At 38.8% G+C, this 26033-nt stretch overlaps 1 protein-coding gene across 1 annotated transcript in view; it reads left to right on the top strand.

Annotated features, from left to right (window-relative positions):
• The window catches only part of RECQL3 (DEAD/DEAH box RNA helicase family protein), a 42956-nt gene extending 19888 nt beyond the window's left edge, over nucleotides 1–23068 (top strand). The window contains exons 17-19 of the mRNA XM_089164016.1: nucleotides 11511–11638; nucleotides 21734–21837; nucleotides 22254–23068. Of these exons, the coding sequence (XP_089020142.1) occupies nucleotides 11511–11638; nucleotides 21734–21837; nucleotides 22254–22809 (788 nt within the window). The 3' untranslated portion in view covers nucleotides 22810–23068. The remainder of the gene's footprint in view (nucleotides 1–11510; nucleotides 11639–21733; nucleotides 21838–22253) is intronic.
• The last annotated feature ends 2965 nt before the right edge of the window (nucleotides 23069–26033 follow it).

Raw genomic sequence — 26033 nt, 5'->3', positions numbered from 1 at the left:
CCTTCACTGGATGGGTTTCCATTGGGGTTGACCAACTTGATGGACCTAAAAACGGCCACATGAGTTGAGTATGAAATCCCCCATACTAGTATTTTAAATCTTCAAGTCAAGTTAATTAAACCAATGGTTCAGTTCTGGTTCAATTGCTTTATTTCTTAGTCCAATTTAAGTTAGGGTACCTAGGTCATTTTATGCCACTGCTAGCTTTTAAACTTAAGTAGATTGTATTAAGATCCACACTCCCAACCCAAGCAAGAGCTGAAGTTGAGTTTTGTCTGAAGTCCTTGTAGGTTCTTAGCTAGGTTTTAGGAGTTAGTTCCCTAGGTTTTAGCAATTAGTTTCCTGTTTTATTTACATTATTTTTAATTGGGTGATTAAGCCCTCTCTTTACACCCCTATGATGGGATGAGTAGGGAAGACGGATTATTTGAAATTTGATTAGTTTTTTAAGCTGCTGCTGGAGCTGGGAACACTAAGGTTCGGAACCTCTCTTCCTGTTTGGCTGTTGGGCAGCCATCCTCGTCGATCCACCACGCAGGTTGAAGACTTAGGAAGCCCTCAACCTAAGCAGGAGATCAAGCCCTTCCCCTCTTCTCTTCCCCTTAGATATGTTTTCTGGAGCTTCATCGAGCCCCTTTGACTCCCTCTTCTGCCCTTAAACCTGCAAGGCTGCAACTACATTCCAGGCTTCCAGCCATTGAAACTTCATTCCGGCAGGAATATCAGTTTAGTCACTGTTTCATCTACCCATCCCCCTCACAGCAGCCCTATTCGATCCCCACTTTGGCTCTTCTTCCACAGAACTGTAACCCATTAAAATCCATAACTGCCATTAAACCTCCAACTGGTGCTTCTTACCTGCTGTCCATCAGAATCCCTTCTCTTTCATAGGGAACTAATTCCCCTTTGAGACAACAATTCAATCCAAGTTGCAGCCCCATAACTGCCTCTCTAACCCCTTTGACCTAGGACTCCTAAGTTCTCTGAACTTCCCTAAATTTAGGAATTCACATCTAGCCATCAAAATTCATTCCAGATCTTCCCCTAGATCTGCATATCATTTGCTTGAAGCCGCTTCCCACCTGGTTACTGTAATCCCTAACATTGTGCTATTATATGGAAACCCAAAACCCTAATTGGTTGTGAATTTTGCTAAGAAGTTGCAAATTGGCCCTTGGTTGAATCCTTCAATCCAAGGCTACATCACCAAGAGAGAAATTTCAATTGGGGAGCTAAAAGGAGACTGACAAGTTTATGTGTGGTCAATCAAACCGTGAGCGTTCTAGTGATTACTAGGAGTCATGGCTAAATTACAACAAAATCCAAATGACTCCCAGTGGTAGAGCACTACTTTAAATTAGATATCACCAAAACTAACAAAGGCCACTGTGACTAGTACAATAACAAACTCTACAACAGATTATAATATGTCACCTTGAGTAACTTAAAACATCATCCCAACTTAAACACTTTCCCCCTCAGGTGGAGCATATATACTCCAGGTTCCAGCTTGTAAAAACAGGGACAGACACAACCAGTACTCAATTTGAAGAGAGAAACCAAAGAAGCCAGTGTCAGCAATAGCACTGCAGGAAAAACATCATCCAGTCATAGAACCATCACAAGCACACCAATTACCAACAACAACAGTAGTAAAAAAAAAAATTCTATTGGTGAAATCCAGGCAGCAATGAATAAAACAATAAGCAAAGAATGCTCACTGCAAGTCAGAATGCAATAGCAGCAACAAAAACATTGACGTTAAGGAAAGCATGTAGTAGTAATCTTAAAGAAGTCAAATAGAAGATTGGCATAGGTTGCTGCAAACTGCAAGTAACAACAGAATGTTGCTTTGAATCAGAAGTAACAACCTAAGGTAGCTATGAACCCCAAATGATAGCATGAGGTAGATCTGAACCACAGACAGAACCAGAAGGTAGCTACAGACCAAACAAAACACAAATACCAATCTAGTTATAAACCACAGCTAACCATCTTTGTAAGAAAACATGATGCTGACGAGAGCAAACCTATTTCCCCAAGTCATGTTTGCACTGGAGAACAACCAATAGATCTGTCTACAAAGACTTGGGGAACATTATGAGTTGCATATATTGGTAACAAGTTAGCATGATTTATGTATATGCTCCAACTTGAGGGGGAGTATTAAATATGGTAGTAGAAGAAAAATGGTCAAAAGAGGGAAGATGGTTACTTGTTAGTTGTTACTGCTTCTTTCTCCTCCACCTTTTCTCTGGTTTTTCCTTCTTAATTTGCATGCCTATTTAAGTTGCTTCTCATGAGCAAAATGATAATCAGCTTCATTGTGCTTTTTATAGTCATGAATCATAGGGTTTGGGGGGATCTCGTTAGCAGTCTGATTATCATACTAAAAGGTATTGTGATGCAGATCCAAGTATCCAACACTGAATGGACCTATTTCCTTTGAAGTCAATGTATGGTTGATATTTATGGGTGTTGGGCCTTTGTTTAAAATGTTTGTGTGGTCACGGGCATTCTATGGGCCCAAAAGCTTATTGCCTAGGCTAAGCATGAAAGTAGTTTAATTAATGTTAATTCTGCCTAACTTATGTTGTAAGGGTAGAATAGTCATTTATTATGTTTACTTCATTTTTAAGTGTATAAGTTAGTCTAGACGAGTTAATTTCTATTTTCTAGTTTAAATCAGTTTCTAGGTCCTAATTTTAGTAGGACTTCTTATGTAAGGATAAAATTACAGTTTCTAAGTCCTAATTTTTAGTAGGACTTCTTATGTCCCATTGATTGGATTAGGGAACATAGTCGAATATTGAATGAAAGCTTCGCTTTGGGTGCTTTGTGTGTTTTCATATTGGTTCTATCAATTGGTTTGAATATCAAAGCATTAGCAGTTCTAGTTCTATCAATTAGTTTGAAGGTTCAAACCTAGGGAGGTTTTGAAGTGAAATCAAGCTTAGACTGTTGACAGTCGCTGTATAGGAAACAGCGTTCGAAGTCCATCTTCAGGTGAATTCCATCCTCAAGGTTCCATCCATGTATCTGCCAATGTACACTTCATTCCCCTTCTCATACCACCCTCTTATTTATTTATTTTTTTCTTGGATTTTCTTAAATTTTCAGACTTTTCTAGGGACCCAAAATTCAAGGTCAAATCTACACCAACCTAGCCATTAGATCTATCCCAAAATTTAGGAACATCATCCCCCCAACTAATGACCTTTGATCCCAATTTCGGCCCTAGCAAACCAACCAAACCCTGGATCTATTCATTTATCACCCTATTTTCCCTCCAAAGCCAAGAAACCCGATATCTCCCAATCCACCTTGCCAAAATCATTGACACTTGAAGAGATTATTCTAACCAACAAAATATGAATTCCTTCTAGGTTTTATCCCATTCCCCTAAGTTTTCATCCCATCTTAACTCTTAAGGAACTTATCAACCTCCCATGGGATGGGCTAAGTATCCTTGATTCCCTAAATATCCTTCCATCTTTAACCACAAAGCCTTAAGTTAACCTTTTTCCCTAAAATCATTCCACCACAGCCCATATCACTAAGAACCTCCCATACTCCATTTAAAGAAACTCTTTCTTGGTCCCATATGAGTTGTTTCTATTAAAAGGATCTTGGAAGTTGGAAGAAGTAGTGCTCATTGAATATGGGCTGCCTCAAGTTCGTTGCCCTCCACAAATACAAGTTTGCCCAAAAATTGCCTCACCCATATTATTTCACAAGTCAAGGAACAAATTTTGGTCCAAATTTTGACCTTGCAAAAGGCCTAAATTCCCATGTTTCGGTCGAAACTAGACACTTTTTTTCAGACACTTGGAACCTCAATTTCGGGCCTCATATGGACTCAAATTGATTTGGATTCTTGCATACTACCTATTTCAAGCATAATAAACACTATAGAACTACTAGTTTTCTAAAAAAAACCATTGAAAATGTAACATCCAACTTTTCAAGTATATACTACATATGAGAAGAAGCGAAAATGTTACAAATTACAAGTCTACTCTATTCAATGTCCTCCTCTTTCATTTGCACCCCATACAAATGACAATACAAGTCCCATGATGTTTGCCCCATATAGTTGTCGACGTAGTCAGCAACTGCAGCTTTGTACATGGCCTCATCCACATGCCTAAGATTTCTTGACGGTGGGAAGTTGTGAATCTCCAAATAAGGAACTAGCTCGACTGCATATGGAAAGGCTGGTGTTGGGTTTGGTGGCTGTGGAATAAAGTGAAAGATCTGCTCAACAAATGAAGGAGCACCCTAGCTGTCATCAGAAGGATAAGGTCCATACTGACAATAAGGTCCCAGTGGCCAACTCCGATAGGTGACAGTGGGAGGGACACCATAAGCTCCATAGGTTGCTCCATCCATAAAGCTCCACTAGTGGCTGACCGGCCTGACCCTGGATTTGATAGCCAGGAGGGACACCATATGGTCCATAACCATAAGCTCCATAAGTCGACCCAGTAGAACCAATACTCTCCACAGTAGTATCATATGAGGACTCTGTAGGTCTATGCCATTTGGATCCTTTAGAGGTGGAGGAGTCTCTAGAATCATTAATGCTCATCGATCTCATAGATCCCACCAAGCTCTTAGCATTAGCTGGACGGTAAGACCCATATGATGGCGTGTCCTTTGTGCTATAGCCGTGCTATCTCCCCTTCCCCTTCCTCGAACATGTAGAGGAAACATTTCGGCCTCGAGATGCAGCTCCAGTATGGTTTGAATCCTGTGTCACGTGGGTGAATTGACTCTCGCCTGTGAATCTCGGTGGTCGTCCTCCCCCCTTGACTTTCACATACTGCTGATGTTGGTGGTCGTGGTCTCTCCCTAGGATCAGTTGAATCCTGATCACGAGGTCCAACACCCTCCTCATCCCCTCCATCATCATCGTCATCGTCATCGTCATCATCACCACCATTGTCGTCATCGTCGGAGGCCTGAGTCACATCATCTTTAGTGTTGGACTAGACAATCAAATCCCCACTCTGGGTGGATGCACTAGGGTGTGGCACGAACGGGCGGGCGTTGCATGTGCACTCCCCTCCTGGGCCATGAAGTCCTCCACATCAGCCCCCATCTCCTTTGCAATCTGTTTACTGGGACGACCTCCCTCCTCATCCAACAATGGCTCTCCATTGTCCCTGATCCAGTCAACTATTGGGTTATCATCATCATCCATCTCAAATATATCGGCCAACTCAATATTGTTACTCTCTCTATCCATCCCTTGTCTAATATGATCCTCCCTGTCTCATATTATAGTGTATGTAGACAAGGTCCTCTAGACGTTTCACACCCAATCGGTGGCGCCTCTTCGAGTGAATGAGGTTGAAGGTGTTCCAATTTCGCTCACAAACAGTGGCAGAACATGTTTGGGAGAGCACTTTGCTTGCAATCACACTCGAGTGGGGTGAGTCACGTCCAAATTGCAACCACCACTTAGCTGCAACAAACATAGACTCAAAGTCATATTAATACTTAAATAACTTAATTAAAGATAGAATATAATAATTAAATATATAATGAAATAAATGAATGAACTTACCCCCAGGGGCGGATTCCCGTCCCGATACGGTCACTGAACGACCGAAGCTCCCAGTGGCATCCCTAGATGCTTTTATCTTATCTATAAAGAGAAAAAACAATAACTAATTACTAGGTTAATGACTTAGTAAAATGATTCAAATCACTATCTCACCTTCATAAGGATGATTACTTGTTTAGATGGATCCAGTTCCAACTTCTCCACTACAGTTTGGACGGCATCCATCAAATCTTGCCTCATCCCAAGATTGTCCTTGTAACTAATGGTACTTGGGATTTAAATAGTATGCTATGTAAGAAAAGTATGTCATAAAAGGGAATACTTAATGCTTAATAGTGTGATAACATAATGAAAATTAAATTGAATACTAGACTTAACAACTCACCAGCCTTATGCAGTGGATGCTGCAACATATTCTGCCATCTAAGTTGGATGATTTCGAGGACTTTCTTGTTGCTGTGTGGGTGGACTTGAGCAACTTGTTGCTTCATTCTCTCTATTGCAACAAATGTGTGTGGTAAAGTAGGTTTTCTTTGCTGATCTACCATCCTTAACATATGCACCACAGGCTCAAGCATCTTCACCACTATCCTCACATTATGCCAGAAAGTCTTATTGAGTATGGTCAACTGTGTTCTCCTTCCTCCCACGGATAAAGAACCCTCCCGGCTAAACCATTGCCCTGATGCAAACATGCTCCTAAGGCCAGTCTTCCCACTCTCAAAGCTTTGCAGTGCTATCCAATTTGTAGCAAATTTGGTTATGCCTGGCCTCACTAACTCACCTTGACACTTGTCCCTCATCATCTTTAATGCATATTTGTGGTTATAAATTAAGGTGCTAACTTGTCGGGCTTGCTCCACTGTCTTCTTCATAAGCTTGACCTTTCCGATGTCCTTCAGCTTTAAGTCAATGTAGTGAGCAGCACATAGAGTCCAAAAGAGCTTATATCTGTCCATCATAAAGTGTACATGTAATGTAAATATATATATTTAAAAATGAAAATTAATACTATATGTTTAGATTACCTAGAGTTCTCCTGCATCTTCAACCCAGCTTTCTTGTAGTTGGAGCCATTATCAGTCACAATTTGGACCACATTTTCCACTCCAAATCTCCTTCACCACTTGCTTTAATAAATTATAAATATATTTTGCATCCTTATCACCAGATGCATCTACTGACTTAAGGAACACTGTCCTCCCATCACAATTCAACATGAAATTGATGATGGACTGTCTAGTGGGACTAGTCCAACCATTAGTCATCGCAGTCACTCCATAATGAGCCCACATGGGCTTTAATCCCTTAATATACTCATTTAAGTCCTCTTTATGCTTTGGCAAATAGACATTATGTATCTCATATGGAGTGGGTCCCTGTACACCACTCCTAGCCTTGCCTATTTCCTCAATCATATCTCTATAGTAGGGCTATTAGGCTGTATGTGCTAGAATAATATGGTAATAAGCCCATTTGGAGAAAGCCATCCCCACTTTTTCTTTCACACTCCCCCATAAGTGCTTCAACTTTCTCTACTTATGCTTAGGCCTTGCAAATAGGGCTGGATCATTGCAAAGAATCTTCAGATCCAGATCTGTAGGATGTGCTGACGAAGCTTGACCCCTTGTAGGGGCCCGTGGGATAGGAACCTCCTGCCTCACACTCTGACTCCTCCTCATAGGGACTTGGGAGCCACCTGTGCCTCCCATACCTATTGGCTCTCTAGAGGACCCACAACCTAGAGACCTCTATTGCTCCTCATGTCATCAACCCTCTGTTGCTCCCTACTCATCATCATCGCCCTCCTAATCTGTTCGGCCTCTGGTTCAAGGTCACATCCATACTCTCCTGGCTCATTTAGACCATAATCCTCGGGATCTGGAAGGTCATTTAAGCATGCATCCTCGAACTCCTCCCTCTGTGTTCTCTTCTCTTTCCTCTTTTGCTTTCCCTCACTAATATATGAGGCCATTGCCTTCTTGATCTCTACGGACACCTTTTGGCAACCTACTACATCCCTGTTTCCACCAGCTAGATGCACCTTCAGTCTAGTGGCCCCACATCCTCCTATTTGTTTCTTGCAGTAATTACACTCGCTCCTCCTTCTATCAGCTGTCAGTGGCCTTCCGTGTTGTCAAGCTATGTTTGACATCTTTAAAAGAGAGTGTGCCTGATACAAGAAATACACACTAAGTATCTTGAAAAGCTCCACAATATGCTCTAAAAATGACATACATGCTTCTAATAATAACCTCCTATTTATAAATATAAAATAAATAAATAAAAAAATATATATAATTTAAAAATATACAAAATACACACTATCTTAAAAAGCTCCACAACATGCTCCAAAAATTGCATACATGCTTCCACTAATACTCTCCTATTTTTAAATTTAAAACAGAAATTGATTACTTTTTTTAATATTTAAATATTTTTTTAATTATTTAAACATATATTAAATACAGTAAAATTGCATAATTAACAGAAAAAAAAATTGATTCAACACCGTCACAGCAATATGGTGTCTCATCTCTCACATACATTAATTTGAAGCTCATACGTCTACTATACATATACATTTTTAGCAATATACTTAATTTACTAAATAATTTTTAATAACAGAAAAATAAAAAAATAGTATGAAGAATCAAAAATTAATTTTGACACTACAAATTCATAGGTCAACACTCTAAAGTAAACATACTTGAATTTGGAAGCAATCTAAGATGATTTAAGGCACAAACAAAACAAAAATAAAAAAATGAGGAAGTTGGTTACTCACCTTGCAAGATTTGAGAAAATGCACAAATGGAGGAGAAAATCTAGTGTTTGAATGAATGTAGTTGTAGAAATTAGGTGAAAAGAGGGATGAAAGCAAGAGAAATAAATAAAAAAAAAATTAAAAAAGGGGTTGAAATGTCGCTGGCGATAGGGCTTGAAATGCCTGAAATCACCGAAATGTCGAAAAAGAGCTCGAAAATGGACACTTTATAAGCTGCGTTGGTGTCGTTTCGGCTCGATATGGTATCGGGCCGAAATATCGTGTACATGACACTTTTCGTGCCTGTCCTTGTATTTCGTTTCGATTTCAAAAAACACAGGCATTTCGACCGAAATGTCAACCATATCGGTCGAATTTTGTTCCATGTCACAAGTGACGTGTTCCATGGCCTAGTACTAAAACTCTATACTTGATTGAGCTGCCATTCTTTGTTCCTTACTGTTCCAATATATAAGGTTCCTGATAACATACAATAACTAGAGGGTGATTTTCTGTCAACCTATGATCCTATTTAATCTGCATCAGAAAAGCTTTCTAACTGTCCATGGCCATGATCAATATAAAGTAATTCACATTGAGGGGCCTTTTTGAGATGCCCTAAAGCTTATACATCAACATCCCCATGAGATGTCCGAGGAGCGAACAGAAGTTGACTCATGACATTCATTAAGTATGTGTTTGGTAACGGTCTTTCCTGAGAACAGCGTTAACAACACCACGTCCCACAGGCTTTCGATTTCTTAAGTATCTTTGTTGTCTTGCTTAACAACAGCCCCACATACTCCCCTTATCCCACATGAATGAATTAATAATGATCTAGTAATTTCTAAATTTGTTTTCGATCTTGAGTGCTTGACTACTTAATGTTTATTGTATTTTTTACTTTTTTACTGGTGGCCCACTTAAGTGAGGGGTGAAACTCTAGGCTCCCCACTTATGTTGAAAAAATTGTTGGTGACCCACTTTCAACAAAACCCAATATTACTGATTGCCGACTGTTAGTTTTTAACCCTGATTTTGTTAGTGAATTCAAATTTTGAAATTTAAATGACATTTTGCCCTTAAGGGGGTGTTATGACTATATTATCCTCCCATACCCAACCTTTAGGTGGGTGAAGGGATTCCCCTGTCACCCACTTCTTCCTATACCTCACCTTCTGGAAACTACCCCCCACTGTCGGAAACCACTACTGCCCCAAGCTTCCCCATGCCGGAAGTCACCCACCTTCCCTTAGTTTCTGCTGGAAATCGCCCAGGAGTTCCTCCACCACCACCAACACTCCTCTCTTTGTCGTGGACCCCTTCTAAACCCTAGACTTAGTTCTGAACCACCTAAAATTTCTCTCTCCATAGTCTCAGGAGACGAAGACAAGCAGTCGGAGAGGAAGAGGAAAAGCATGGAGATGAAGAACAAGAGAAGCAGAAGCAGCAGTGATGGCAATTTCTGAAATGGAACAATTTCAAAGTCACACAACTGAACTGAGCAGAGAATTGGAGACCTGCAAACGTTCTATAGTTGATTCTTATTGATACTCTTTATTTATAATAGCTCTATGTTAGGGTTTTTCAAGAAGATAACTGAAGGGAAGAAGACGGCTGATAGGGACACAAAAAAGCATTAGTAGGAGAGTAGAAGAGAAGTGAGTCATTCCAAACGGTAGAGGAAGACTAACACTAGGTCGAACTTAGGGTTTTTCTGTTCGTGGACATTTTCGTGTTTTTTAAAAACTTAACTTACTTACATCTGCATTTAACTGTGATTTCTAATGGCAAGGGGTTTGACTGATAAATTGGATAACTCAGCAGGTGGCATTATTTTTAGGGGGTACCTCAGGAGGTGGTGCTGAAAATTTCTGAAAAGAAAAAGGGAATCAACTTTTTCTGTATCACTTTTGTTGTTTCTGCTTTTAAGTAATTAATTAATTAGAATTCTCCAGCCTCTTGAACTCTTGTTTTGGACACCAAAACTTCTTTTTAATTTTTTCTGTGTGTTGCTGTTATGTGGGTTCTTGCTTACATCTGCATTTGACTGTGATTTCTAACGGCAAGGGGTCTGACTGATAAATTTAATAACCCAGCAGGGTGGCTTTATTTTTAGGGAGTACCTCAGGAGGTGGCAATGAAAATTTCCTTATATATATAATATAGAAAAAATTGATTCCCTTTTTCTTTTCAAAATTTTCCGGCACCACCCCCTGAGGTTCCCCCTAATATTAATGCCACCCCTTGAGTTACCGAATTTATCAATCGGACCCCCTCTTACTAATACCATTAGGATTTGGGGGTAATATTGAAAATCTATAAATAAAAACTAATTGAAGACTAATGGCGTTAGTAATAGAGGGTTTGATTGATAAATTGGATAACTCAGAGGGTTGCATTATTTTTAGGGGTACCCCAGGGGGTGGCGCACCTCAGGGGTGGCGCTGAAGATTTCCCAAAAATTTAAGTTACCAACTAGCGTCCAATACAATTCAAAATCATCAATAGTGGTCCCATTGTTTGGCATGAGCTTCAAATTTGGATCCACGGAGCATTTAGAGGCTTAGATCCCAAGATAACTGTTTCAGATAATAAATCAAGTTTATATAGTTGTCGAGACAAACAGATTCATTTCTTGGATTGAACTACTTCCGCACCCAAGAAATACTGAAGTCTCCTGATCTGTGATTCGGAATTGTTGTTACCAATGTTTATTTAGTTCTCAATGCGCAAACTATTAACCACAAATTACAAATTATATAAACATCTTGCACAACCATAGCCATGTCACCTCAACTCCATTAGTTGGTTCATGCAAAGTAAAGTTGGTAGCTCTTTGAAGAGGCATCCTATCTGTTGAATGCGCTGTTGATTGTTACTTTGAAGTGTGGGTTCTTTTTATCTGTGGATATTGATTTTATTAACTTTTGAGTTCTGCAATTGACCTCCAATGTTACAAAATTTCTATCGTTTATCTTGTTTGGTAATGTTTGTTTTCAAGTTCTACACTTACTATGTCTTTGCTTTCTTTCTGTTTCGGGTCATACAAATGTGGATTTTAGACCTTCAGACGTCAGAGTCCTGACAAAAATGACATTTATTTGTTATTGTTGTTCCTTTGCTTTCACTTGTTACAGTTGCTTATCAGTTGTATCTTTGATTTGGCAGAGGCTGTAGAGGCTGTGAAAGGGTTAGCTGGAACAAAATTAACACCCAGATCAGGACTAGATCAGCGAATTGAATTCTTGCAGCGTGCTGAAGAGGATTTCTATAGAAAAGGAACTTTAAAAAAGCAGGTCTGTTGTAAAATCTGTATGTCATTAAGGGCACTTTTTGGAGCAACTTTCCCTCTAGGAATAGACGTTAGCTGGGGCTAACTCTCGAGAAAGTGGTCTCCCCTCTCCTTTCTTCTTAATGTTTCCTAGTTTAAGTAGGACTGGGTCCTAGGATTCCTGTTAGGAGGTTTTTCTGGTTTTCTTTTCCTCCTCAGATTCCCTTTCCTTCTCAGAGTTGTCTTGCTTACTGATTGTAAACTACAAAATACCCCACTAGTGGCTGTAAATAAAGCATAATTTTCTGAGAATCAAATCCCTCGGCCTACAACATGGTATCAGAGCGTTAGGCTGAATATTCCGTCCCTTCTGAAGTTAGCTGTACTGAATAACAGTGGTAAGCTTCCTCATCAAACCCTAATCACAGCAAGGTTGTTTTCCTCTCCAAACCCACTGCAGGCTGGTCTTCAATCCCTAATCACAGGCTGGTCTCTTCAATTCTGCAGCTGGCTGATTTTTCTCAAAATTATGTGAAGGCTGGAGCTGTTCTTGATGTTAACCGGATCAAGGGCCACACAAAGAACGCCCAGGGAGATTACAGGTACCCCAGAGCCCTGCCAGCAACCCAGGGAAAATCAACCAACAGAGGGGCATTTGGTCATTTTGGGTGCCTTGGTCCTTTATAGATATTAATCCTACTTTATTTTGATATTGAAGTTATTCTTTGTTTATTTATGGAAGAGTCTCAGCCAAGCCAGGAAACCCAACTAGAGAGGGATTCACTTTGGTTGTATTCCAATTTCTACAAGGAGTCTAGTCCTTCTCTTGCTTGTAATTTGAATCTTCCTTGGATGAGATATCTGAGTCCGAATAGAGTGGGAGTCCCAAGTAGAAATCCTTCTCTGTTTGGATTTCTAAGTTGGAGTCCCATCTTAAAAGGATTCCTTCTTGAATTAGAAGCCCTTATGTGTTCTGCACTTTTATTTAGTTGAGAGTCCTATTTTGTTTGCTTTCCAATTTGAATCCAAGTAGAAGTCGTAGTTTGAGTCACCTTCTAATGTTGAGTCCTAATATGAGTCCATTCATGTATAAATATCCTAGCTTGTAAAGAGGACATATTTGATTATTGCATAAACTGAGTTGAAGGTGAATGTTGGAGTTGTGTGTTTCTCAAGGAAGGAAGCCTACGGCTGCTGTGGAGTTCTAATTGCTGCTCTATTTGAGTGCTTCTACCTCCATTTCTCTCCTACAATTAACTGCAATTAAAACCCCACCTCAGCCTCTATTTTCTACTCCTTCCCCATTTGCAGCCCCTCTTCTTCCCCTCTCCCCCAGCCTGCGGAAACCCCTCGCCATCGCCAAAACTTAGTTCCTAAACTTCAATCCCCACCCCCATTGCAGCCTTCATCCTCCCCCTCCCCCAGTCTTGCAGCAGCCCTAGTTCTTCACCAAATTCTAAACCCTAGATCACCTCTCCCCTCTCCCATATCCTAATCCCCTTAGGAAGCCTTTTCCCCCTCGCCTTCCCTAACTTTTGATATCTCGATTTTTTCATAAATTGAGATGAGATCGAGATCTATAAAATGGGATATCTCACTCGAGATCTTGCGAGATCTCGCCATATCTCGCTCTATCTTGCTATATCTTGCCATATCTCGCCCCAAATCTCGCCATATCTCGCCCCAAATCTCGCCATATCTCGCTGGAACTCTCAGTTTTTGCCCCTTTGTTGCAAATTTCAGCCAAATTTTCACTTGCAACTACTTTTAGCACATCTACAACATCAAAGGAAGCTCAATCATTCTCTACTTGTCTTGTGAACTTATGTGTTAATGACTTACATAGAAGTTCTAACGGTTGTATAATTTTATCATTCTATTTCGAAGGTCAAGATTGTAATACTTATATGGATGGAATCTTGATGACATTAAGTTATTTGATGTATTTGATACACTTGCCTATTTATTTATATGCCTTAATGGTTTTATATTATATGTTATCCAACCTTGCATTCTCTAATCCTACAGCATTTCGGTTTCACACTATGGGTAGACTTAGAAATCATACTTATAGCTGTTTTTTCACAAATCCAAGGCCACTAGTTTTAGCCCAACTGGGACCCTAAAACCCACCGAGATGGGCTACCGAGTTGACGCCCAAAAAATGGCATATCTTGACCGAGATCTCGCCGAGATGGTTGAGATCTCGGTATTTCATGGTATTGAGATCTCGCTCGAGTGAGATCTTCTACCATGAACCTTAGTCCTAACCACCCCCTTAAACCCTAGGAAAGCTGAATGCTTTCTTCTTCCTTTAAACCCTTAACTCCTATCATTTTTAAACCCTTAACTCCTTTCATTTTCTTTTGGGATAATTACTATTGCCCCCTTATACTTTGGTGTTATTACTAATCAAACCTCCTTCTTTATGAAATTACTATTGCCTCCCTCACTTCTAACGGTGTTAAGTGGCTATTAACGTCAAATATGAAATGTATATTTTGCCCTTCATTAAAATTAAGAAGTCCAAAATATGGCAATACCCTCATATATAGAAACTATGTTAAATGTCAATTATATTCTTAAAATCTTATATTTTATAATTAGTTTTAGATTTGGTGGGATCACATACTTATGGTTGTTGAAACTCTCACATTCCGTTTAAATTTTTCATAATTACAATGATGGAAGTTTTACAAACAAATTAGCATATAAAATGCTAATTGATAGAAAATTTGGTAACATGCATAATGGTCAGCATATATTAGGTCATTTTCAATTTCCAACTTTGAATTAAATTTGATATTTCTTAATATTTTAGTTTCTATTTTAAGTTTTATTTAATTACATCTTTCCTATATTTGGTGATTTCTTTTTAGAGAAGAAAAATCACATCTTTCCTTTTTCGGTGGTTTCCTTTTAAAAAAGAAAAGTGAATTTAAAGTTAATTTTTTCCCATAGTTAATTAAGGGTAGTATTATAACTTGACAAAAGAGTAAATAAGTAAAAAGATAATTGCAGGGTTATTTTTGGGATTTTGAAAAAATATATAGATGCCACATCATCAGTAAACTAACGGAGCTTAACGGTAGGGGCTATTAGTAATTGTAGACAAAGTTAAAGGTTGGATTAGCAATTTTAAAAAGTACAGGGAATAAAGTAGTAATAATACCAAAGTACAAGGGGGCAACAATAATTATCTCATTTCTTTTTTATTTTTTGGAAATTTCGTACTTCAATAAAGACCTAAAATTCCAAGGTCAGATCTACGGCAATCTAACAATTAGATCTATCCTAAACTATAGGAACCTCATCCCCCCAAACCTAGTGACCTTCCCTCTCAATTTCAGTCCTACAGGACCAACCAAACCCTAGTCTAAGGTCTAAAGCCTAATTCCTTTGCTGCTCTAAGGTCCCAAAAACTCTACAAACCTAGCTTTCTTTTAGTTATGTCTTTCAAATCCTTCACTCAAACCCTATTTTCTTTTAGAATCATCATCCCCAACACCTCCTTTACCTTCGGCCTTCACTGTAACCCTGGCTACTTGCTAGAAATGCTAAATTTTAAAAGACCCTAATCTTTCTAAACCCTAAAGCTGAAATTTCAGTTCTAGATTTAAAATAAAGCAAGGTTCAGATTTGATATTCATCAAACCCTGGCTTCTAAACCATACCCAACTCTTGTTTACCCTATCCTCAACCCTCGAATCAATCAAAGGCTGCCTACTCCCTAACTCGGGTTAGCATAACTCTAGAATTAGCATAGAAAAATTACTGCCGGTTCACTCTAACTCGGGTTAGCATAACTCTAGAATTACTGCCGGTTCACTTGACTAGATCCTGAAGACAAACCCTAGATTTTTGCGGTTAAAATCAGTTCTAGAACCCCAATCACATAGAAAAATTAGGTAAGGTGCAGCTCCTCTTTTTTTTTTGTTGAGACTTGCGCAAGCTTGGTGCCCAAGTCTTGGGGCTGTAGTCTTGGTGCATATGTCTTGGAGAGTCTAGAGTTTCCTTTCTTGCTTACTTTCTATTTTTAGTTTTTTTCTATTTTTCATATTTTCAATTTTTGTTTCTTTATTTTTGGATAGAATCTTTTGTCAGCTTGTTTTATCCTTTGCTTGTAGTTTTGTTTCTTTTTTCAGAGGACAGGGTTACTTGTCTCCCAAGGTTTTAATTGAGGTTTTGAGAGTATAAATAAACAAGCCTGCAATTCTGGGAAACTAATCCAGAATTGCAGGCTGCTGCTGGTTCTTTTTCTTCTTCTTTCTCTTATTCCTTGCTTTCTCCTTCAATCCAGTGTTTGATTTGATTCTTAGAGCTTGATTTCTGGTATGGTATCAAAGTTCTTTTAATCAAATTAGTGCTCTTCCTGTTGTTCTCCTCTGAAACAGTTTTTTCATTCTCGTTTCCCTAGTTGTGCTCTTCCTGTTGCAATTCTAGGAAACTGTTGTTCCTATTGCTGCAAATAACATGTTTTTAGATTTAGTTCTTCATGTAAACTGTGGAAATAATTGAATCCTTAGGTAATCAATGTGACCCCTAAGCATCCTATTTATAATAATGTGAAATATAGAAAGTTACATAATTATCCTCACTAACCAACTGAATAATAATAACTTGAACCACAAATTATAATTAAACCAACCCACAAATAAACCGAACCAACCAACACTCCCCCTCAAGTTGAGGCATAGATGTTAATCATGCCCAACTTGCTCAAAATAGGGTAGAAATCTCCTTCCTTCATCCTTTAGTAAAGATGTCAGCTACTTGATCTCCAGATATCACAAAAGGCATGCATATCAGCCCTGGTTTCAACTTTCCTTTGACAAAAAATCTCTCTCTCAATATGTTTTGTACGATCATGTTGCACTAGATTATTGGCTATACTGATGGCAGCCTTGTTGTCACAATATAACATCATGGGACTTGTAATAGGAAACCCAATATCTTTTAAAAGACCCTTCAGTCATAAAAGTTCACATACTCCTCGAACCATGGATCTATACTCGGCCTTTATACTAGACAATGACACCATATTTTGCTTCTTGCTTCTCCAGGTTACTAGATTCCCCCCAACAAATGTACAATATCCTGATATTGATTTTCTGTCAAGTGAACTAGCCCAATCAGCATTTGTATAAGCTTCCACTTTCAAATTATCTGAGGGTGACAAAAGTATTCATTTTCCTGGTGTGGATTTCAAGTATTGAAGTATTTTAATAATAGCATTCGTATGAGTAGAGTATAGGTCATGCATATACTGGCTCACTAGACTTACTGAGAAAGCAATGTCAGGTCTGATGTGAGACAAATAAATCAATTTTCCAACCAACCTCTGATATCTCCCTTTATCTACTGGTACTCCCTCTTTCTCTTTAAGCTTTATGCCTACTTCAATTGGGGTATCCATGGCTTTACATCCCAACATTCCCACTTCCGAAAGTAAGTCTAGGATATACTTGCGTTGGGACAAATAGATGCATTTTTCTGATCTAGTGACCTCAATTCCCAAGAAATACTTGAGTTTTCCTAGATCTATAACCTCAAATTCCTTGCCGAGGAAGCTCTTCAGCTTTTGTATTTCTGCCCCGTCATTCCCAGTGATGACAATGTCATCTACATAGACTATAAGAAGCGTGATGTGAGTTCCTAACCTTTTCTCAAAGAGAGTATGATCAACATTACTTAGCTTGTAACCTATCGATGTCATAGCTTTTTGGAGGCGTCCAAACCAACACCGGGGAGATTGCTTCTACCCATAAATTGACTGCTTCAACCGATAAACCTTCCCTTTTGTTTTGCTGTTAGAGAATCCATGTGGGATTTCCATGTAGACCTCTTCTTTCAATTCTCTATGCAAAAATGCATTCTTTACATTTAATTGATGTAAATCCCAATCTTGATTCACAGCTACTGATAACAAGACCTTGACTGTATTCAATTTTGCAACAAGAGCAAAGGTCTCTTGATAATCAATTCCATAAGTCTGAGTGAACCCTTTTGTTACCAATCTAGCCTTCAATCGGTTGATTGAACCATCCATGTTCTGTTTTACCACAAACACCCACTTACAACCTACCGGTTGTTGAAGAGTAACCAACTCCCAAGTACCATTCTTCTTCATAGCTTGCATTTCCTCTACCATTGCTGCCTTCCAATTTTTATTAGCTTAAGCTTCTTGCCAAGTCTTTGGAATAGATGCAGTAGATAAAGAAGATATGAAAGCTTGGTAGGAGTCAGACAAAGAATCATAGGAAACATATTTAGCTATAGGATGCTGAGTACACGATCTGATTCATTTTCTAACAACAATAGGGAGGTTCGAAGAAGATACCTCAGGGATACTTACAGTACCTGAATCTGGATTAGGAGATTGAAGTGATAACATGTCAACCTTCTCTACCTGCTATTGCCGACTGGTTTTCTTCCTCTGATAGGTTTGCACGTCCTTGCTTTGGTCAATTTGCCTTTGAAATACCTCAATAGTGTGTCTTACAGGAGTGGTCTCCCCCTGGATAGGATCCTCACAATGTTTAGATGGGGAAAGAGAAGACTGGGTGTCTACATTGTATGCTAGCTGAATGCTCCCCTTGTTCAAGAATCTCTTCCTGAACCTCTGATTGAGGCAGAATTAGGTTTGGTAGGTCTCTATATCTGACAGGAACATTCAAAGTGGTAAAAACACCTCTGCTCTTGGAGGCTCCCCCTGGAGAGGTGTATAATAAGGAGTAAACTCATTAAAGATGACATCCATGGATACAATTGTCTTCCTCGAAGGAGGATGGTAACATTTGTAACCCTTTTAAGTAGCAGAATACCTCAGAAAAATGCAGCGGAGGCCACGAGGTTCCAACTTACTCTTGTGGGTCGAAGTTCTAGCATAACACACACAACCAAATATCATTGGAGAAACAATAAAGGAAGATGTCCCTTGAAAGACCTCACTAGGGCATTTGAAGTCAAGGATTCTACTAGGCATCATATTCATGAGGTATGATGCAGTGAGAACTGCGTCACTCCAATATTGGCCGGGGACATTCATGGCAATGAGAAGAGAACGAGGAATCTCTAAAAGATGCCTATTCTTCTGTTCGGCCACTCCATTTTGGGCCGTAGTAGCAACACAACTAGTCTGATGTATTCTGTTAGAATCATAGAGGTATCTCTGAAATTCTTGTTCACTATACTCGGTTCCATTGTCACTGCGAAGGACCTCCACAGTGGCATTGAATTGAGTTTTAACCATATTATGAAAATCTTGAAAACATCGAAAAACTTCATTTTTTTTTGTTTTAAAAGATAAATCCATGTGGAGCGAGAATGACAGTCAATAAAAGTAACAAAAAAATGATGGCCAGTAATAGATATACGGCGACAAGGCCCCCACACATCATTATGAATTAACATAAAAGTAATAGAACTTATATTATTGTGAGAAGGCAAATAACTTGAACGAATTTGTTTTGCAAAAACACAAGCTTCACGAAAAAATTCACTATGACAAGATGAGACTAAATCAGGGAAAAGTTTTCTTAGAGTTCCTATAGGGGGATGGCCTAGCCTACGATGCCACTGGTGGAGAGTTGACAAAGACCGGATGAGGAGTAGCAAGCATAGCAAAAGAAGAGGCTCCATTCGATTCCAACAAGTAGAGGCCGTTGTCTAGTTTACCACGTCCAATCTCCTTCCTGTTACCAGATCCTGAAAGATAGTAGGAGGGAAAAAATGTTACCGTACAATTCAAGTCATTAGTAAGACTACTAATGGAAAGAAGGTTAGTAGAAAAAGATGGAACATGTAAAACGGAAGACAAAGAAAGGGATGGTGAATGTTGTATGGTTCTCTTTCCAGCAATGGAATTGTAAGAACCATCATCTATACGGACCTTATCTTTCGCTGAGGCAGGTAAATAATTCAAGAAAAGAGAAACAGAACCTGTCAATATGGTCTGTCGCTCCAGTATCAATAATCCATGGAGCAGAAACTAAAGAAGCATGGAAGCCGTTTAATACGATACTTGAAGTAGCAAGGTAGGAATTCGAATGTGCAGTTGACAAGGTATTGGAAGAGGCAATGGCAGTGGCAGCAGTAGACGACTGTAGAATGCACCTTAGAGCATGCTACTCTTCCTGGGAAAAATCGATATCTGAAGTAGGTGCGGTTGAAACAGTTTTTGAATAATGAGCCTTGGGTTTACCCTTCTTTTGAGCCCTTTTTTGTTCAAAATCTGCAGGTTTCCCATATAATTTCTAGCATGTGGCTTTGGTATGATAAGGCTTATGGTAATGCTTACACTTAACCATATCTTTGACTGATTCTGTTCAGGACACCATACTCACACTTTGAAGAGCAAATTCTTCCACTATCGGGTGATGTAACAATCTCAGACAACAACTCTCCTCACATTGAACAAATGCATAGGATTGTTCCAATGTAGGAAAGGGAGAGGCCTTGGGCCCAAGACCGAGGTTTAAAGTATCCCACGATACCATACAATACTAGCCGATACGTATCCGTATTTGACCCAACCGATATGATACATCTCGATACGTCTCTTCATTGAGTTACACTAAAATATATTAGAGCGATAATAATCTTGAAGTAGAATTTTGGGTTATAGCTCCGCCTAAACCACGACCATGGCCCCTATCTTGAGTATAATATTGTTGCAACATCTTGAAGTAGAATTTTGGGTTATGGCTCAAGGGATTTATGAACTATTATGGCCATGTGGTCTCCTTAAGGATCTTGGTGTGCCAGTGTCTCTTTCTATGATGCTCTATTATGACAACAAGGCAATTATAAACATTACCCGTAGTCCAATAGAACATGACAGAACAAAACATGTGGAGATCGACAGACATGTTATTAGAAAAAAGTTGAAAACCGGCATAATCTGTGTGTCATTTATGAAGTCTGAAGATCAAATTGCATGTGTCTTCACCAAAGGGTTACCTGGACATATATTCCTTCCTATTTTGACCAAGTTGGGCATGCGTGATATCTATGCCCCAACTTGATGGGGAGTGTTGTTATGAGCATTTTTGGGGAGAAACTTCCCCTCTTTGGATTGGTGCTAACTGGAACTAGGCTGGCTCTCGGGAGGGGGATTTCCCCTTCCTTTCTTCTCAAGGTTTCCTAGTTTAAGGTTTTATTTTCCTTACTCAAGACTTGTCATTCCGTTTCATTCTGAGAGTTGTCTTACCTACTGATTGTAAACTATAAATACCCTATTAGGGGCTGCGACTAAAGCATGAATTTCTGAGAGTCAAATCCCTCAGCTTACAACAGTATAGTTTCTATTAAGGAGGGCTTATGGACAAGAAAGCACAGGGGGTTGAAATAAAGAGTACTGGAGCTTTCCTTAAGTAGTATTTTAATTCTGTGATCTTTCCATCTTCTAGGTTGAACCAATTGAATTGCCCCTCTTGTCTTCTCTCTCCTCTTTAACATGACAATTCAACACTAACACATTGATATTCAAGATTTTATGCAACCTAGTGATCAACGTTCTTTTCCCTTTTGGGGTGAAAAAAATAATCTTCTACCAAAACCTTTTAGTTCTAGGTGCTCATGGCCAAGAAACTACTGGCCATCCTATTATACTCTATTTATCGAAGTTCTGTTGTGCCGGACATCCATGTCTGCGTCCATGTTAGCTACCAACCGTTCTGTTCTCTGTATATCTGAAACCATTCTTGTGGCTATACTGAGTCAAACACCCAATATTCATTTAGCATACTGAAACTTGCTTGAGTTTCACCTTTACCTTAGTCCAAAGCCTCTGCAAAATTAGGCTTTCGCCTATATTACTCTCTTTTTCATGTCTGTCACAGGCACACGGAGTACTATCTGCCTGATTATTATGCAGTCCTCGGTCCTTATCAAATTTCAGATTCAGAACAATCAAATCAGTTGGCTTCATTATACACAGCCAGGATAGTTGTGTTAGATTTGGTAACAGTGCAACATCTGACTGCCTTTAGAAACCAAGGAACCCCTTTTTGGACTACAACCATATATTCCGGATTGCATCAACTTGTTTAAATAGTAGATAGCGTGTTATGATAATATGTTTCTGATGTTAATGACCATGATTGTGTGATGTGAACAGAATGGTAGCCTTACTAACAATAAGGTCATATCTGAAGCTCAGAGGAAAGCAAGTAGAGAAAGATTGTTGAATGGGCTAAGACAAGCTCAGCATCGAGACTTGAAGTAAGCAGTTAGTTTGCCTTATAATCTTTCTGAAGCGTGCCTTTCCAGTAAGATGTTCCTTTATTTGATTAATGGCTTGATATTACAAGGAGGTTATAGGAACTGGTCAATTCTTGAAAAATGGGTAGTTCCATTTTCTCTGCTTATAACCTCCATTTGCATTGGAGAGTTGGGACAATCCTTTGATGGCACCACTTGTGAGATAAACACTTGTGAAACCTTTTATAACAATCAGAATCATGAATTTATTGTTGGGTGACAACTTAACAACCTATTTTTGACCGAGAAGATTTTGTAGCTGGGTGCTTGTCCAACCCCGCGTCTGAACACACTTTTGCCGTATGCACAATTAACCTGTAAGGAAGGTGGAAACTATCATCTTCTATTGAAGTCCTTTCTTGCTCTCCATTGTGCAGGATCAATTTGGAAGCATCAGCCACTTACCTTGAAAATGAGTGTTTCAAGAAGTACGGGAAATTGGGGAAGTCATTCTATAATTCACAAATGGCAAGTACGTTCAGGTGGGTGTCAACATCAAGCTATGAGCAGTTATTGGATCGGCTTGGCACCTTTGTTACACAGGAGAGTGACACCTCTACATTGGATTCACACCCAACAGTGTCTTCTTTTTCTGTGGGAGATCCCAACGATCAAGGCCAAGTACCTCAAGAAGCGGGTAATGTTGAATCTGAAGCTTCTGTCTGTACCGTGGGAGAAGCCCCAACAGAGCAGGGTCAAGGATTGCAGAATTATATTGGAGCCAGTGTTGATGTTGAATCCAAAGCTACTTTCAACACCTCACAGATGGCTAGTCCTTTACAGGTATCAAACTTACCTCCAATACCATCATTCTCAGAGTTTGTCAACAGAAAAGCAAAAGAAAGCCGATCAGATCATTCATCAGCAGTGAAGAAGGAATCATCACCTTCCAAGGCACAAAAGAATGCAGGGAAAAGGATGAGAATGCAGTAGAATGACACTAGTTAGTTTTATCATTTTGGTTCATATCTTTATGTTGGTCAATATCCCACCTTGCCCACTGTATTAGCCTGTATTGTTTACTGGTATACTCTCTTGAATATTTTCATACTAGGGGAAAAAAAGAAGAGATTTTTTGAAAACCTAATATTTTCTTAAATATTTTTTTGGTGGTGAACTGGTAAAGACGTTCTTCTGTTGACCTCTAGAAACGTCATTAATTCGTGTGACACTAGTAAATGTATGAAAGAAAAGAGAGTAAATTACGGATTGTACACGTTAAGTGCCCTTAAACTTTGGATTGTACGCTTTAGTGCCATAAATTACAGATTACAAACTCTCAAAATTACAAGGTGCACACTGCACACTCTTAACTTTTCATCTAAGATTATGTTAAGTCATGAGTAAAATGACCATATTACCATCATTAAAGTCAAATGACATAATTATTCTCATTTAAACCCTTTCATACCCAATCCTTGGGTGGGTGAAGGTATTCTTCTTTCACCCATCTTCTACCTCTGATCAATCTCTCTCTTCCTTTAGCTTGGGTGCTAATTCCACCTCTTGATCTGAAGCTCAAGAAGAAGAAAGGGGTAAAATGACCGTAATACCAATCTGTTCAGTGGGCAATGGATTGATAAATCTCTTCCTCTTCTGCTTGCTTTTATGCGTCAATGTCAGCGTCGTCGTCTATATCTGTATTTTTCGGCTCTAATCGCCGAACTTGGAACATGGACCAGTGTTGGCAGAGACTTCTCCGTCAATGTTTTTCAGTCTTACTAGTGTTAGACAAAATGCCTAAAAGTATTAAGACGAACCTCATTAAGAAAAATGATTGAATAATTTCATATAAGAGAACCTCAAATATATTGGTAGCATACATCCCATGCTGTTAGGTAACTATGAACAATAAAAGAAAGATAAGAAAACATGGAAATACAACATATGGAAATGTTTGCATGAAAATATAATGTATGGAAATGTTTCAATAGAGAAACCAATTAAACCAAATTAGGATATTGATGAAATGGAAGGATGAGACGGATTGGGATGAAGGATGAATGGAAATAATTCAAATGAGAGGAGAAAAATAATATGGAAATAATTCAAATTAGAAACAATTAGGAAATGATTAAAAAAATCATCCTTGATATTCCCCCTCAAGTTGTAGAGTGAATGTCAAGAACTCCCAACTTGCCTCTATGACTGAGAAACAAATATTTTCCAAGAGCCTTAGTGAAAATGTCAGCAATTTGAATAGCACTAGTGGTGGAGGTGGGTTTAATGAGACCATGTCGAACTTAATCGCAAACCACATTACAACCAATCTCGATGTACTTGGTGCGCTCGTGGAAGATTGTGTTTGCAACAATATGTAAAGTAGCTTGATTGTCACAAATAAAGGTATTGGTCGAGGGACCATGACACCAAGATATTTGAGCAATGTAACTAACCACATGAGTTCACAAGTGGTGTGCCCATAACACAATATTCAACCTCAGTAGATAAATGGGACGCAATGGCTTGTTTTTTAGATTTCAAGATAAAGATCTGAAACCAAGGAATACACAATATAGAGTGGTAGATCGCCGAGTCATAGAGCAACTTGCCCAATTTGAGTCACAATAAACATGAAGAGATAACTCACTGCCAACAGATAGAGGAATCCCTTGCCCTGGAGTGCCATGGAGGTAGCGTAATAAACGATTAGCAGCATCCATATGAGGTTTATGAGGCTCATGTATGAATTGACTAAGAACACAGCATCTAGGCGAGTAATTGTGAGATAAATAAGTCAGGCTAATAATTGATGGTATAGTGTTGGATCAGGTAAGGGTTCATCATCAAGAATAGTCAACTTGAGGTGTTGTTCCATTGAAAACTGAGTCGAATTAGCACCTGTGAAACCAACATCAATTAAAATGTCTAATGTGTATTTTCGTTGGTTGATGAAAATACCTTCTTGGAATGTGCCACCTCAAGACCAATGAAGTATTTAAGCCAACCAAGATCTTTAATCCATAAATGTTGCTGAAGAAGTAATTTTAAGTTGAAAATCACAGTTGTGTCAAACCCAACAATTAAAATGTCATCAACATAAATAAGCACAAAGGTAAATGAAGATTCTGTAAGTAGAGAAAATAGAGAGTAATCTGTCTTAGATTGTGTATATCCAAGATCAATAAGGGCACCAGAAAGCTTGGAAAACCAATTACGGGGTGCCTGCTTAAAGCCATACAATGATTTGTGCAAGCGACAAACCATTTTCTCCCCCTTTCGATTATAACCAGACGGAAGAGTCATATATACCTCTTCATCAAGATTAGATCGCCATAGAGAAAGGCTTTATTGACGTCCAATTGATGCATAGACCATCCTTTGAAGGTAACAATGGCAAGAAGTATTCTGATAGTAACCAACTTAGCAACTGGGGTAAATGTCTCATGGAAATCAACCCTCTCAATTGAGTAATAACCCTTTACCACCAAATGCACTTTATAACACTCAATTGACCAATCTGAATGCCATTTGATTTTGTAAATCCATTTACAACCTATGGGTTTCTTGTTTGGGGGGAAAAGGTATAAGAGACCAAGTCTTATTAAGTTCAAGAGCTACAATTTCACTGTCCATTGCCTCCTTCTAATTAGGTGAAACAATAACCTTAGCAAAGCTTGTAGGTTCAGTCATAACATTTAGGGCATTGAGATACCTAAAATGGGGTGAAGATAATCTATGATAGGATAAAAACAATTAGTAGGAGTGAGAGCAGGGGCGGAACCAGGATTCAATAGTTGGGGGGGGGGCAAATAATGGAAGTCCAAATTAGGGAAGCACCAATGCTTTTTGGCCATACATATTGTGTGGGTCCCATTAGGGTCCCACCTATGAATTATTTTATTATATTAAGGAATACACCTACATATATTTTGTGGGGCCGACATATATTTGACAAAAATAGGTAAATTATTGGTAATGGTATTTTTTGTAACAAGATATAGGTAAATTAAAGCACATTAAAAAATACACATGACTTCAATCCTAAAAAGTGAATTGCAAACCAAATTTTTTTTTAAGAAAGAGATGCAAACCAATTGTAGTTACCTACCTTACTAACTATAGATATTTTATTTATAATATAAAATCAAATAACAAAAATTGCACAAGAAATAAAGAATAAAAAATAAAATAAAAAATAACAAAAAAAAATGAGT

This window comes from Hakea prostrata, chromosome 7 (assembly GCF_041222555.1).
Source record: "Hakea prostrata isolate BN-2017 chromosome 7, UWA_Hpros_2, whole genome shotgun sequence".
Lineage (NCBI taxonomy): Eukaryota > Viridiplantae > Streptophyta > Magnoliopsida > Proteales > Proteaceae > Hakea > Hakea prostrata.
Note: the sequence above shows the minus strand (reverse complement) of the source record. Positions and strands in the feature narration are given on the sequence as shown.